Consider the following 16060-nt stretch of genomic DNA (forward strand, 5'->3'; position numbering starts at 1 on the left):
CCTAACCTCATAAACTTGTGAAGACGAGGTGAGATGGTAATCCTTGCCTGGCTCAAGGTAGGTGCTTACTGAATGTTAACTGTCAACATCTACAAAGGGCAGAGGGCTGGCGACCCTGGGGCAATATGGTTTAATAGAATACATTTTCAGATTGTAAAGCTCCTCCCCTCATTCAGGGTAAGTATAGTACTTAGATAGCCTGTAAAATTTTACTTTTCTTAGCTTTGAATCAATGTTTTAAAATAATTCAGTTCAAAAAGGAAAAAGGAAAAAAGTTTCCTGGTTCAACTTCATATTGAATACAAGCCTTCCAATGCCAGAAATAAATGTCTTCAGATTCCAAAGAGGTATCGCAAACCTCTTCCTTCCTTTTATTCTTAGAGTAAAAACAAATTTATGGTGTTTCTTATCTTAAGAACGTCCTCAATCATGTATATTTTCATATCAAAAAGGAAAAAATAGTATTTAATTGTTTTGCTTATGTTTAAATAGACTTCCTAATGGGAAACTGAAATATTTCAACTTGGTGTCTCAAAGAGATGTCAGATTAGGAATGTACCTCAGAATGATATAGTGGGCAATTGCATTGTTTCTTTTTCAGGCTAATGTCTAGACTCTTCCACTGTCTTCCAACCCAACCCTTATAGGAATGTGAGGTCGTGTCTGCTGCTCCTCAGAAAGGACAGAAGGACAACCAGGGAGTATCGCTCCAATCCCCAGCAAATCTCTAGGGCTAGAGATATTTCAGTTTTTCTTCGTAGACTTTAATGCCTTTCCTTATCCTTAGGACCAGTACATACAGTGTAAATCTCTTGGAACAGTTTTAATCCTTTATAGGTATGTCTTAGTCCATGTGGGCTGCTATAAAAAAATACCACAGACTGGGTAGCTTATTAACACAGAAATGTATTGCTCACAGCCCTAGGGGCTGAAAAGTCCAAAATCAAGGCGACCATGCTGGTCACTGTGTGGTGAGGGCCCTTTACTGGTTCGTAGCCAGTGACTTCTGGTTGTGTCCTCACATGGTGGAAGGGGCAGGGTTACCTCCAGAGCCCCTTTATAAGAGCACTAATCCATTCATGAGGGCTTCCCCTTTGTGACCTCAGCACCTCCCAAAGGTCCCGCCACCTAAGTCTTTGGGGGTTAGAATTTCACCATGTGAATTTAGGAAGGGACACGAACATTCAGACCATAGCAGTGTGCATTATCTTACAATAATCTTGCATATAAATCCCAGAATAGGGAAGCTTCCTTCTTAAAAGCTTTTGTTGTGGCCATCGCTACCCAGGGACCACAGTGGCTCACTGCTGCTTACCTACCTTTCATGTCCTTCTTCCTCTGCTGAATTTTCAAGATTTCATCCTATTTTTACCAAATTAACTTTACTACTTAAGTAATTAAGTGACAGAGCAGACCATTATAAAAATACCCCACTGTCCCCTCAGCTGTTTCCTATATTTGTCATGCTTATACTGTTTGCTTTTTATCCCTTCACCTTTCCAGATCACATCTGTCCTTTAAAGATAAGCTGGAGTCATGTGTAGCTCAGAGCCTTGTCCCTTTATTTTATCCCACATGAATAATTCCTTTTTTTCAGAATTATTTTCCTGTTTATTATTTGCACTACTCAGTTTTATCAGTTGATTTGTAAGTGCCTGGTGTTTTCTTTCTTTCCAGTTAAGTCCTTTCAGACAGATATCACACTGACCCTTTTTGTAGTGTGATATGGTAGGTATTGCATAAATATTTTTTAATACTGCTAATGACTTCTAGACTAATAACGTGCTCAAGCAGGTAAAATCAAGTGTTGAATGAGTTGTTATTAGTTGCTTTATCAAGAGATTAAGAGAAAATAAATTGAATTTATTAGAAGTATTGTGAATAAGAATCTGCATATTAAAAACAAACAAAACAAGAACAGCAATATCAAGAGTCTTTTTTACACAAATATATATAAAATATACCAGGAAGGGGCTTCCGTGGTGGCGCAGTGGTTAAGAATCTGCCTGCCAGTGCAGGAGACACAGGTTCGATCCCTGGTCCAGGAAGATCCCAAATGCTGTGGAGCACCTAACCCCGAGCGCCACAACTACTGAGCCTGCACTCTGGAGCCCACGAGCCACAGCTGCTGAGCCCACGAGCCACAACTACTGAAGCCCGCACACCTAGAGCCCACGCTCTGCAACAAGAGAAGCCACCTCAGTGAGAAGCCCGGGCTTCACAGTGAAGACCCAACGCAGCCAAAAATGAATAAATAAATTAAAAAAAAATATGTATATATATACCAGGAAAACAAAATTACCAGTTAAGACATAAAGCATAAATATTATTTCAAACCTGGAAGCACTGTGTTACATTTAAGGAACTTTAAATTTTGATAACCCAAACCATAGCTAAGGATAACTTTATTTAAATATGAATACTTGTTTTAAATATAACAGCTTCCAGATTTCATGAGACGTTATAGAAATACCTTTTTATGTTTTCTAGAATCCAAATGGGGAGGAGTGTCAGGACACACATGAATTGCTAAGTGCAGTTTCACTGTGGCATTTTTAGGCCACACAGATACTTGAATGAATTTATGACCCTTCCAAATCTTTGCATGTTCCCTACAAAATTTATCTTTTCCCAGAACCTCTAGGAGTCGGCTCTTTTGGGTCTCAGGTTTTCCATGACGATCTGCTTTTTCTGGGTATGCTTGGCTCTCCCTTTTCCTCTTAAGAGTCTCTAGTTATAGGCACGGAAGGGCTTGTCTGTGTTCTGGGATCAGGATCGCCTTGCTTCCTTCTCATTTATGCATCACTCTTATTTTATAGCCACCCACAGTTAGCTGTAATTATTGATAGGCCGTCTAGTTCGCTGGGTTACGCTGGTGTTTTGCATTTTATCCTTTTACAGTTGTACTAATGTACTGCTGCCTTTCCTGTGGCTGGTATTGACAGGTCAAGCTGGCAGATAAAATGCAGGCCCTGTGTATCACTGATCCCCTTCGCCTTCCTTCCTTTCTCTACATTTGGTGGTGTCCCTGCCACCAGAGCAGAGCTAAAGGGATCTAGGGAACAGCAGGCCAGGCTAAAGTGGTAATGGCACCTCAGATAATACATTTAGGTGGGCGTGAGTGAGCTATATCAGGGATTACAAAATTTAATTAATACAATTGTTTAAAGCTTTTATTGCATCTTTTATTTTTTCCAAAAGTCTCACTTGGAATTCAAAGGACACAGATAAATGCTGCCCCTAGTTGAAGGCTGGGGCAAGACCAAACAAATGTTCGGCCTCTTCTCATTTCACTGGACCCCCCGTCACCAGTGGCTTCCCCCAGGTACCTCCAGTAACCCTAAGGAAAGCGAAGTAGAAGTGACTGACACAAACAGATCCCATCTTGAGGCATAATCCTGGTGTCTTCAATTCTGTTCTACTCTGGGATGTCTGGCTCATCGTGACTGTTGCTGAGAAACTCCTTTCCTACCCTGTGCATGTTACTAAAACCACTCTTTCACCTAGTGTTTCCATCTTGGTAAATAGTTAGCTCCATTCATTCAGTTACACAGGCTGAAACCTGCAGTCATCCTTGACTCTTTCCTACTCTCCGCTTCTAGTCTCTGAGCACATCATGTTGCTTTTCTGCCTTCAGAATACATCCCACCTTGCCACCCTGGTCAGCCTCTTTTTTGTTTTTCTCCTAGAAACAAACTGCAGTAGCCAATTAGCAGTCTTCTTTTATCACTCTCCACCCCCGGTCCCCCAACACACACACCACAGTCTAGTACAGTGGTCAGTTACATGGGTTCTTAAACCAGACTGCCTGCATTCATACCTGGGTCAACTGTCATATGTCATTAAGAACCTTAATTAACCTTTCTGGGCCTCAGTTTCCTTAACAGTTAAATGAAGAGGAGGAGGATGGTACTAGTTACCTCATACAGTTGTGTCAGATAAGTTATTATACATAAATTACTTAGAGTAGCACTTGGCAAATAGTAAACGCCCAGTGGATGTTAGGTAGTGGGTGACATTGAGGTTATTGCAGTCGTTATTTTTTATTCATACAGAATCTAAACTGACCTTCTTCAGACATTAATCAGGTGTGTCCTCCATTGGCCTCCTGTCACTTTCAGAGCAGTGTCCAGCGTCCTCACCATGGTCTGCTGGACCCCCTCCGGCCATCCTTTGCCCTCCTTTTCCTGCAGCTGTCCTGCTGCTGCTCTCCGCCTGCCACACCACTGCTGCCTCTGTGCTCGTGGGCCCTCTGCCGGACGTGCTCCCCCCGCACACGGACACACGACCCGCCACTCCCTTCCTTTCATCTCTGCTCAGTGTTAGATCCTCAGAGCGGTCAGAGTATCGTTCTGTCACTTTCTGTATCCTTCAGCTTAACACATTATTGACCGGAGATGTATTAACGCCACAGACGTTAGTTTCTGCAAAAATCCCCCAGTCAATAATGTGTTATCTTTTCATAAGATATGAAGAAAATCATCACTACCTAACATCACGTTGTATATCTATTTGTTTGTTGATTGTTTACCCCACTGTGCTGAGTTCCATAATAAATGAAAGCAAGAGACCTTGTTCATCATTTTAGCCCCAGGGCCTTTCATGTACATAGTAGGTGCTCAAGAGGTGTTTGTTAAATGCAGGGATGGGATGGGGTGGATGATCGAAGAAAGATTTTCCCATTTGTTCTTACAAGAGAAATGCTGAGGTTACAAACCAGATAGTTGGAGGGAGGCCTGAGTAAACTTCCTCGAGATGAGAACTCCTTAGGGAAGAGTTCAGGTTGATTTTTCTTTTCTTTTTTCCTTCTTTTTTGTTGATAAGAATGTATCAAGTAATTTACCATAATTGTCTCAATTAATCATATATGGATTAATTGCATTATTAAATTAGTACCTGTTTATAGTTACTGTTCAAGGTCTGCTACATATGCCTTTCCTTTGCAGCTAATGACAAGGAAATTGGGTTTATCTTTTATTGAGCATTATTAAATGCAAGAAACATGTCATTCTCCCTCTTATTACAACCTCAGGTCACAAGAAGAGGGATTTAAAGTCTGTCTAGAATTACGAAAAATAGAGACATAAGTAATCTTCACCAAAAATTCTTCTTCTGATAAAGAGCAGTAGGTCCAGGTGTCTATGAAAATGTGATTTTTTTTTTAAGCATTCAGGTTTAAAATGCTTTCTAGTCCCTCAGAGATAGAACGGAGTTATTTGTTCACTTAGGAATTTTAAAAATTAGCATTTGCCATTTATCTTATATAATGATGTAATTTAATTACTGTTTGTTGCCTTACACTAATTCATTGACATTATTACTGATCCACTAACTTTAATATGTGGAGAAATTAGAGAAATAAAGAATATCAAGAATAACTGGTAATCTTGAGCATCTTTGTTTTTGTTTTCTTCATAATTCCTGAGATTAAAAAAAAATTACCCTTACTAATTTCACTTCATTATAATGTACTACATTTCTAGGACATGCAAGTTATTTGGTGCTTTTTATTTTGGGCCCCTCTTACGCCTTCATACTTAAACCCAACAGTCTTCTGAACTACACCTTGTTATAATCTGAGTGAAAAAATGACTTTCTGATTTGAAGAGGGGTTCGTCACATGCTAATTTGTTGTTTAGCCTTTTTTTAAAAAAATCACTGACATTAAATGAGTTAGTGTTTGGAGTTGACCTTCTAAAATTGTGCCTATCCAAATTGGTACCACTCAGAGATGGTATCAGAGGATGCGTGTGACTGTCAGACGGCAGCGCAGGTGTTCTGTGGTGAGCTCAGGGAGGGTGGCCATCTCCCATGGAGCAGGACAAAGCCCACCTGATCTTGATCATCGGCATGAGTAACGATCACGAAAGAGGGTCCTGCAGGCTTTCCGATCCTTCCACGTCAGCTTTTCCCATTGCTGTGAGACAGAATTCACCACACTTTGCATTGTTCATCAGCCTACCCTGTGTTTTTTTCTTAATGCCAGCATAGAAGATTTTTACCTCTTCTATCTACAAACATGATTTTTATTAGAGAAAGAATTTAAGAGTAAGTCAGAGTAGCCAAAAATCAGAGATCTTTGCTGTAAGCTGTTTTCCCTTTTTATTCATACGTGGACTTTTTAATTTATTATTATTATTATTATTATTACAGGCCATGGTTGCTTGTTATCCAGGCAACGGAACGGGTTATGTACGTCATGTCGATAATCCAAATGGAGATGGAAGATGTGTGACATGTATATATTATCTTAATAAAGACTGGGATGCCAAGGTATGCCACCTCATTGAGCATTTTTTTTTTTTCTTACAGGTATTTTTTCCTCACACGTAGTGTTAAGATTCATACTCCTCATAGGTGAGACTGTCTTTAAAATGTGGAACAGTTAAACATTTCTCCTTAGATGTGTTTCACTCAGGTATTAGGAGTGGATCTTTGTTAACATGAAACAGATCCTAATAGAGCTCAAAAAGTAGATTCCCTTATTTCGGATGTTGAAACATTCATATCCAAAATTTAACTTTAACAAAAGTATCTTTTATTAAAATAATATCCCTTCTAATAGTTTTTATAAAAACACTTCTGAGAGTGTTTGTTTTATCATGACTTCTGTGGGAGATTATGTATTATGATTATGAAGAGTTATTTGCTCTTTAAGCACCTGCATTTCGTGCTTTGCATTGTTGCAGAGGTGTTGTCTGGCACTGAGCTATGGGATATTGGAGGCAGGATTTCTTTGTCCCCGGATTATGAAAAACTAGTTTATCGGTACTGAAAAATCCTGTAAAACCAGTTAGAATGTACAGCGCATCCAATTTCTCGTGTTGCAAATATTTATTCCCTTAACATCAGCCTGAGTTTCACTTAAGTTTAAATGATTTAAACTTTAGAAGTGTGTCATGTATTATTGCACTGGAGGTTGTATAAACTAATTTTTGGTTGATTTTTATAAAAAATCTCTTTTTATTTACATGTACTGAAGCAAAATATTTAAATAGAAAAGTGAACATAATGTATAGCCCAGTGGATTTTCAGAGAGTGAACACACTTGTGTAGCCAAGGTAATTTTTTTAAAAATCAAATAACCTTTAAAACACCTTCTTCCACCACACACATACACACATAAATGGAAATCACCAGGTCTTAAATGTGCAAAAACTTAGTCCTGTTCTAAAAGCAAATCCTAAAACTTAGAGTATGCTCACAGTGATCCAGTAATCTTTCTATATCATACTGATTTAAAGAATTTCCTTTGTCCTTGATACTATATGTAGAAAACCCTAAAGATTCCACACACAAACGGTTAGAACTGATAAATGAATTCAGCAAGGTAGCAGGATACAAGATTAATATACAGAAATCTGTTGCATTTCTTTACACTAACAATGAAATATCAGAAAGAGAAAGTAAAAAAAAATTCTGTTTAAAATCACATCATAAAAAGAATATATCTAGGAATAAATCTAACCAAGGAGGTGAAGGACTTATATGCTGAGAACTATAAGACACTGATAAAGGAAATCAAAGATGATGCAAGGAAAAGGGAAGATATTCCATGCTTTTGGATTGAAAGAATTAGTATAACCCAAAGCAGTCTACAGATTTAATGAAATCCCCATCAGATTAGCCATGACATTTTTCACATAACTAGAACAGATCATCCTAAAATTCATATAGAATCACAAAAAAGCCAGAATTGCCAAAGTGATCCTGAGGAAAAAGAACAAAGCTGGAGGCACAGCCCTCCCAGACTTCAGACTATACTCCAAAGCTACAGTAATCAAAACAGCGTGGTGTTGGCACAGAAACAGACATATAGATTGGTGAGACAGAATAGAGAGCCCAGAAACAAACCCACACACCTACGGTCAGTTAATCTTTGACAGAGCAGGCAAGAATATACAGTGGAGAAAAGACAGTCTCTTCAGCACGTGGTGCTGGGAAAGTTGGACAGCTGCATGTAAATCAGTGAAGTTAGAACACACCTTCACACCATGCACAAAAATAGACTCAAAATGGCTTAAAGACTTAAATATAAGACATGACAGCATAAAACTAGAAGAGAACACAGGCAAAACATCCTCCAACATAAATCGTACCAATGTTTTTCTTAGGTCAGTCTCCCAAGGCAATAGAAACAAAAGCAAAAATAAACAAATGGGACCTAATCAAACTTATAAGCTTTTGCACTGCAAGGGAAACCATAAACAAAAAGAAAAGACGCCTATGCACTGGGAGAAAATATTTGCAAACAGTGCGACCAACAAAGGCTTAATTTCCAGAATATACAAACAGCTCATACAATTCAATAACAAAAAAAACAACCCAATCGGAAAATGGCAGAAGACCTAAGTAGACATTTCTCCAAAGAAGACATGCAGATGGCCAACAGGCACATGAAAAGATGCTCAACATTACTAATTATCAGAGAAATGCAAATCAAAAGTACAATGAGGTAACACCTCACAGAATGGTCAGAATGGCCATCATCAAAAAGTCTACAAATAATAAATGCTGGAGAGGGTGTGGAGAAAAGGGAACCCTCTTGCACTGTTGGTGGGGATGTAAATTGGTGCAGCCACTATGGAGAACAGTATGGAGGTTCCTTAAGAAACTAAAAAGAGTTACCATATGATCCAGCAATCCCACTCCTGGGCATGTATCTGGAAAAGACGAAAGCTCTAATTCAAAAAGATACATGCACCCCAGTGTTCATAGCGGCACTACTTACAATATCCAAGGCATGGAAGCAACCTAAGGGTCTATCAACAGAGGAATGGATAAAGAAGATGTGATACATATATACAATGGAATACTACTCAGGTACAAAAAAGAACAAAATAATGCCATTTGCAGCAACATGGATGAACTTAGAGATTATCATGCTAAGTGAAGTAAGACAGAGAAAGACAAATATTATATGATATCACTTATATGTAGAATCTAAAAAATATTACAAATGAACTTATTTACAAAATAGAAACAGGCTCAGACATAGAAAACAAACTTATGGTTACCAAAGGGGAAAGGGGAGAGGGATAAATTGGGAGTTTGGGATTAACAGATACACAGCACTATATATAAAATAGGTAAACGAGGATTTACTATATAGCACAGGGAACCGTATCCAATGTCTTGTAATAAACTATAATCGACAAGAATTTTTAAAAGAGAATATAGATATGCACACATACGTGTATAACCGAATCACTCTGCTGTACATCTAAAACTAATACAATATTGTAAATCAACTATACCTCAATAAAATGAGTAAAGTTTAGAATTAAAAAAAAAAGAGCAAGTAACAAAACAAATGCAAGAATAGAAAGTATTATAGAAGTGTGACAAGTAGTTAAAAGTAAAAAATGTTACTTTTCTGGGGAAAAAAAAAATTTCCTCTGTCCTACTCCAAGTTCAAAGTAGAGGTAAGTTTTACTGCTAAGTATATTTTGAGTCATTATGTCAACAAACATGGTTTTTTGTTATAGCTTTTAAAGTTTGAAATACAGACATAAATTTGGTAATTCACCTTGAGCCCAGCGCACAAAACAAATTGCTATAAATTTGGTTAGAATTAAAATTTTTTTTTCCGATTTTGTGAATATCTAGAAAACTAGGAATATGTTTGATCAACTCAAATTCTACATTTTGTTAGAATCTAGGTTCTTTCTAGGCTGATCTTTTAATTTTTATATGACCTGTCCAAGGTCATTAATACATTGTTTTTAAATTAGCGTATAAGCAGAGAAAAGTCTTCAGTATTTTTATATGTAAAACTGAAAACTTTCACTGCAAGATTGCACTGAATATGTACACTGTGGCAGAAGTTGTTCTGGGTGCTGGAAACAGCAGAAATAGAACTATCCCTCCTAGAGCTTGGGCTGGAGTGGAGGGTACAGATCAGTAGATGGATGATTACAGTTGGCTATGCCAAGTGCAGGACAGATTGCTGTGGGGACACGTGGGAGCCCGCCTAATTCAGGGGTCAGGGAACGTGTCCCAGAGGAGGACTAGTGGCTTCAACTACGTGTTTCTGAACATTTTCAGCAGATGGCCTGTGCTATTCCCAGTGACTCCAGTGAAAGGGCAGAGGGCAGGGGGAGAGAAAAGAGGCATGTTCTCGGTCACAGTCCAGAGCTCCTTTAAAAGATGTCTGCATGAGCACTTTGGGAGTCGCTTGGAACAACGCTGGAACCTGAGGAAGGAAGGCAAGGGAGCCGGGTAGCTTGAATCTACCTTACTTGACAGTGAGCCTGTAAACAGCTTCTCTGGCTGTAGTGGAACCAAGGAATAGGCTCACCTCCACGGTGGCTTGATCAAGTATCCATGTGCCTTTCAATTTAAGAGTCTACCTGTTAGGAGTTTAGTTTTCCAAGGGTGAAGAGCTACTCACTTGGGTGGGGTTTACCTCGCTTTACTCCCCCCCCCCCGATTATAATTACCACAAGGACAACATCTGTCTGAATTATTTCCTACTCGCACCCAGGGCCCAGGACAGGTCCCAGAACAATAGACACCCAGTCAGTATCAGAATGAATAGGTGAGTCCATCTGGTCCCAAACAGAGAAGGATATCTGCTGGGGTAAATAGTAATGATCCTTAGTGAAGGGAGTCCAGGTGTATAGGCAGGGAGTCATCGGCGTGTCAGGCCCAGTCTGGGGAGGGAGAGCTGCAGTTTCTAATAATGACGGGAGCACTGATGATAAATGACACTTTCTACTGGCTTAGTGAATTCCTTAAATAAGAGGCATTAGATTTGTGACTGCCCAGTTAAGGGCAAAGAGCTAGTTCTTTGACATACTTAAACCATTTGTAGTAATTTAGTCAAGATGACTAGATATGGATACATTTTTAAGAGTCGGTTAAGCAAATCATCACCATATATAAATAAGAAATGCTTACTACTTTTTCAGGCTTTCACGTGTCATTTGAAGACTTCTGAGTTCAGATCATATACATCTGTCTCACCAAGTATTTACAAAATTCTCTAAAAGAAGGAACGAATGTTTCCTTGTATTGGTGTGTGTACTTGAAATCTCAGCTCACCTTCCGACCTTGTTAACCGAGATATATTTGTGAGGAATTGATTTAAGACTTCTGATATCCTGAATTGGTCTTTTTCCCCCCGTAAGTTTAATTTTGTAGTATTCTTGGTCACTCATGCTTACATATTTGGCCCTTTTCCTAGGTAAGTGGAGGTATACTTCGAATTTTCCCGGAAGGCAAGGCCCAGTTTGCCGACATTGAACCCAGGTTTGATAGACTGCTGTTTTTCTGGTCCGACCGTCGCAACCCTCACGAAGTACAACCAGCATACGCTACAAGGTAGTAGTCCTCCCTTTAAGAAAGAATTGGTAAAGAGCATGGTAGGGTAGGAGGGGATACCTAGGATAAACATGAACATTTTCTAATGCGTGTTTTCTTGTTCTTCACTTGCCTTTATCATAGGGCCTTAGTCGTAACTGTTTAATTTGAATAATTCTATAAGATTGATTCACAGTTGGTACCAAATGCTTGTGAGTCTCTTTGCACAGTCACTCCTTGTCTGGGGTCAGTCAGGGAAGCACGGGGCTCCCGTCTTCCCAGCCCCGTTTCCTTGTTTTGTGCATCTCTTAACTACTATCCGGTCTCGGATCTGGTGAGAGTATTCACTTGGGGAATAAAGATTAGATAGAGAAGGGAAAGGGCAACTTTGTTTAAGGTGGTCCGGCAGGGGTGGGGGGCAGAGGGATGACGTAGAAAACTGATACAGAAGAGAAGAACACGTAACCAGAGAGTAGAAATACAGAGGAAGAAGAGTAGAGCAAAGACAAGTAGAGAAGAGGTATTTGGGAGTTAATGTTAGAAAAGTCACCCTTCAGTTTTAACAGTAAGCATCTGTTAGGCTCGTTACACGCTCCTCTGCATTATTTTCTACGTTACAGTCTCTTCCTACGAAGTTTATTTTTCTAAACCTATTAATGTTTAATGTATTCTTAAAAACATTTCTTTTACCATTTACCATGACCCAGTTAAAATGTTTAGACTATTAAAATGGAAGATGTTACAGACATTGTTATCAAAATGAATGTTTGGGAAAAAAAAGTGCTACTTTTTAAATACCTGTTTTTCATTATAGAAGGGACTTTGAACATTACAGTAGTGAATCACTGGCATGCAGTTGCCTAGATCCCTTAGACACACAGGGAGAAGAGCTGCCTCTTGATAATGATGTTAGAGACGGGCCAGCATTTGATGAGGTTCAAACTCTGAAGACTTTGTCACCTGTCCCCCCTTCTTGCTCCACTCCGAGCCGTGTTGCCTCAGCCCTAATTCATCACAGTGAGTGCCGGCTGAGCAGCGTGGCTAGCGGCCAAAAGAATCCCTGGGTGGAGGCCGGGGGTCCCGTCACATCACACACGGCGTGCTGTCCTGAATCCCCGTCTCGCCTCCCGTCCCCCCGGTGCCCGTCTCTGCCCTAGAGACCGCTTCACAGACCTTCCTTTTTATGGAATAATACGGTGTGGTTGTAGCCTTTCTCGATGAAGATAGAACCGACATTTTAGGTGGTAAATAGATGCCAGACAATTATGGAGTGCTCCAGGGGTTTGGAGGAGGGAGACAGGGCTGTTGAATGGGAATCGATGGGTCCAGTGTTGCCACTGGGCCTGGAGTGAGGGGAGCGGGGGGTAGGGCAGCGTCGGCAGAGGCTGGGAGGGGGGTGCGGCTGTGGCAGTCCCAGCAGAGGGGGACATGGGGAGGAGGAGCCTCTAAACAGATGGGTGGGGGGAGGGGCAGGAGAAGCAGAGCCACGCCTGCTACTTTACAGCTGTCTTCTGGGAAGGCCTTGGGGCAGGTATTAGAACTCTGATGACTAAGTAACTGAAAGTTTAGGGCAGGTGCGAAAGACAGAGGAAAGTGTTTGTGCACCTTCCCTGTTGCCACGGCCGCCTGACAGGACAGAAGAGGCTGCGTAGTAGGAGAGGGGCTGGAGCTCTGGAAGCCGGGAGGCCAGACCTCGAGCTCAGCCCTGTCCCTTTCCAGCTGAGTGGCCTGGGGCTTCGGCCTCCCCCGCTGCCCAGACTCCCAGACTCCGACCCTGCTCTGCCTTTGACTCGTTGCTTCCGATGTGTTACAGGATTTAGTTCTGTCACGTTTGCTGGCTCTTCACTTGATCAGTCAGTGTTGCTTTCCCCCCAGCGAACACTGGCCAGAAGCCGCAGGACACTCTGACCGATTGCTACGTTCTACTCAGGAGCTGATCATATGTAGCGTGCTTTCACTTCCTGTGGTGTGTGCACATTTTCCACGTTATTGGTACCAAAAGCTGTAACTCAGTGCCTTGTGGTATTTAATAAACCAGAGATTCTTCATTATTTGTGAAATGAGATATTCCAAGTGAGTGATGAAATTTTCAGAAAAATGAAACAAAACATAGTATAATTGCTTTGATAAAAATCCTAAAAAATTCTTAGCATAATTTAACTTTCTTGATGACTCCAGGTTGTAAAATTGTAAACCCCCATCACAAGTCTTTGCCGGTATATGTGTAGTGATGTCCTCAGAAGTGGTGGAGACTGTTTGCCCTCCCTTTGCTCTACAGGGCCCCTGGCCTTGAGTCCTCTGTTTCTCTGCTTTTCTTTTAGAACTTGTGCTATTGATAGTGTGCTTTTTCTGTAACAGCCACTCTTACCTTCTTATTGTCTGTTTCTGATCTGCTGTGGGCTTGCAAAACAGATAATCAAGTAGGTTAAGTAGGTATTAAGAAAGTCATAAAAACTCATCAACTCTGCAACATAAATTTTAGCTACTCCTGGTTCTCTGTGATACTCCTGAGCATTGGGACTACTGATTAAGTAAGTGGGTTGTTACTGTGCTCCCTTATCATCTGATGTCATCCCAAGTTAGGCATTATTTTGGCATTACAAGTTTTAATAGACCTTTGCAACAGAATACCCTTTGTCTTCCCCAATGTGATCATTCTTACCCTATTCTGAATTTTCTTTTAGGTACGCAATAACTGTTTGGTATTTTGATGCAGATGAGAGAGCACGAGCTAAAGTAAAATATCTAACAGGTAAACATTTGGGGCCAGGGTACACTGGAAGGAAGAGACCCCGCAGCCAGGCAGTGCTTTCCATGAGCCAGAAGACTCGCTCCTTGTTTCCGTCAGATTCTTAATTCCCCTATTTAAGAGGACTGCTCTTAAGTCATCTTCATTGTTATCTTGAACCATCAAAATTTTCCAAAGATGAGGACAGTTTGAGACAAACAAGTCTGGGAAAATCATTTGAGTACAAGCTGAGTTTTTCTGTGATAATCCTTTTCAGTCACAGGCTGGCTTGCTCTCATTCTCCCTGCAGAGGAAAGGTAATAATATCCTTTCCTTTTTAGATGTACATGCTTCTGAAGAGTACTCCAGGTCTGCCATGTAAAATGTGGACATGAAGAAAATTAATACAAAGGAGAAATTGACATGCTGAAATCAGTAGAGCAGACAGGCATGTGGAGTCCATGTCTGCCAGTGGCGTCCATAGGTCACCCCCAGTTACGGGTTATCTCCTGGAGCGGCTGGGTCTGAGTTTTCCATCAGATGGACCACTGACCTGTCTTGTCTTTAACCCTACCTTGTACCTCCACAAACCTGCTCAAGTTCGTTCACATGACTGATTTAACTAGCTGTATTTTCATGAGCCCGTTGATAATCCCACATCAGCCTTTTATAAAACTATAAAAATTGAGTGTTCACGCATTTTCTGTGTATTTTTAAAGTCATTATTTGAGACAGAAGCCTAGTAGTGTGCTTTCAGTGATAATGAACACACTGCTCTTATAGCAATTTGATTTGCTTTTCAAATAAAAGGAGACAAAAATCATTATCTCTGTGTAGAGAATGATTTTTCCCTTTGAGAGTTTACTAGTTCAGCGTCTCTGCATGCCTCGTAATACAGTCCTGAGGGTAACTTTTGGAAGTGCAAGTGTGATCATTTTCAGATGATGTGCGTTTGCAAAGCTGAAACACTGTGCGTACTGTTAGGGACTTAGTGGGAAGCAGTAACAGAAGCTCTCTGGTGCTTACTGAATGAATTAATTTTTTTTTTTTTTACCTTGCAGGTGAAAAAGGTGTGAGGGTTGAACTCAATAAACCTTCTGATTCAATCAGTAAAGATGTCTTATAGAGCCTTTGATCCAGCAATACCCCACTTCATCTACAGTAATTATTGACGCTATTTGTTAACTTGTGAATACGAATAAATGGGACAAAGAAAATAGACCACCAGTTGGCAATTTAAGGAAACTAACAACTTTTTTGTGTTGCATCAAAATGAAGAATTTGACTGTGTGGCTTTGTACTGCATGATTGACTGACTCCAAACCTGTGATGGGAGGAATATAAGTTATCAGCTGAAAGTGGTATTTACATCTGGACATGAAATAAGTGCCCTAGGTAGAATTTTTTCATTCTTATATTTTGCCAGATCTGTCATCTAGCTGACTTCATTTCATCTCTCCCTTTTTTATATAGTCAAGTTTGAATTTGAAGTAATTTTTATATGATCAGGTACAATTTATCAAAACTGAATTGAGAAAAAAATTACAGTATTATTCCCCAAAATAGCATCAATCTATTTTTGTAAACCTCTTCGTACTATTAAATTTTGCCCTAAAAGGCCTCTTATAATGATTGTTGCCAGTGACTAATGATTACTTTAATTTTCTTTTTACTTAAAATAAGGAAAGGAGCACTTTAATCACCAACTGAAAAATCAGATTGTTTTGTAGTCTTGTCTTACACTAATTTGAACTCTTAAAAATTGCTGCTGTTGTTTTTCTGACATTGTTAATAGTGAAACATAACAGTAAAACCATCACCGTTTACTACCAATAACTTTTAGTTCATGTTTTATAAGAAAAAATACATAGTAAAAAGGTTTTATCTTTTAAGTTACATTTTAAAAAAACTAAAGTGACTGGCACTAAATGAACTTGAGGTTATCCTCAGCATCAAGTTCCCAAGATAAAGGGCTTTCTTATGCTTTCAGGTATATATATCCTATAGATGTAGAAGATACTGTCCCCT

The 16060-nt window shown here is 39.9% G+C and overlaps 1 protein-coding gene across 1 annotated transcript in view; it reads left to right on the plus strand.

Annotated features, from left to right (window-relative positions):
• The window catches only part of EGLN1 (egl-9 family hypoxia inducible factor 1), a gene marked incomplete at its 5' end in the record, with an annotated part of 56524 nt that extends 40727 nt beyond the window's left edge, over nucleotides 1-15797 (plus strand). The window contains 4 exons of the mRNA XM_079709706.1: nucleotides 6154-6273; nucleotides 11189-11325; nucleotides 13989-14056; nucleotides 15094-15797. Coding sequence (XP_079565832.1) covers nucleotides 6154-6273; nucleotides 11189-11325; nucleotides 13989-14056; nucleotides 15094-15158 — 390 coding nt within the window. The 3' untranslated portion in view covers nucleotides 15159-15797. The remainder of the gene's footprint in view (nucleotides 1-6153; nucleotides 6274-11188; nucleotides 11326-13988; nucleotides 14057-15093) is intronic.
• Between the last annotated feature and the right edge of the window lie 263 nt (nucleotides 15798-16060).

Source organism: Hyperoodon ampullatus, assembly GCF_949752795.1.
Source record: "Hyperoodon ampullatus genome assembly, chromosome: 1".
Taxonomy (NCBI): Eukaryota; Metazoa; Chordata; class Mammalia; order Artiodactyla; family Ziphiidae; genus Hyperoodon; species Hyperoodon ampullatus.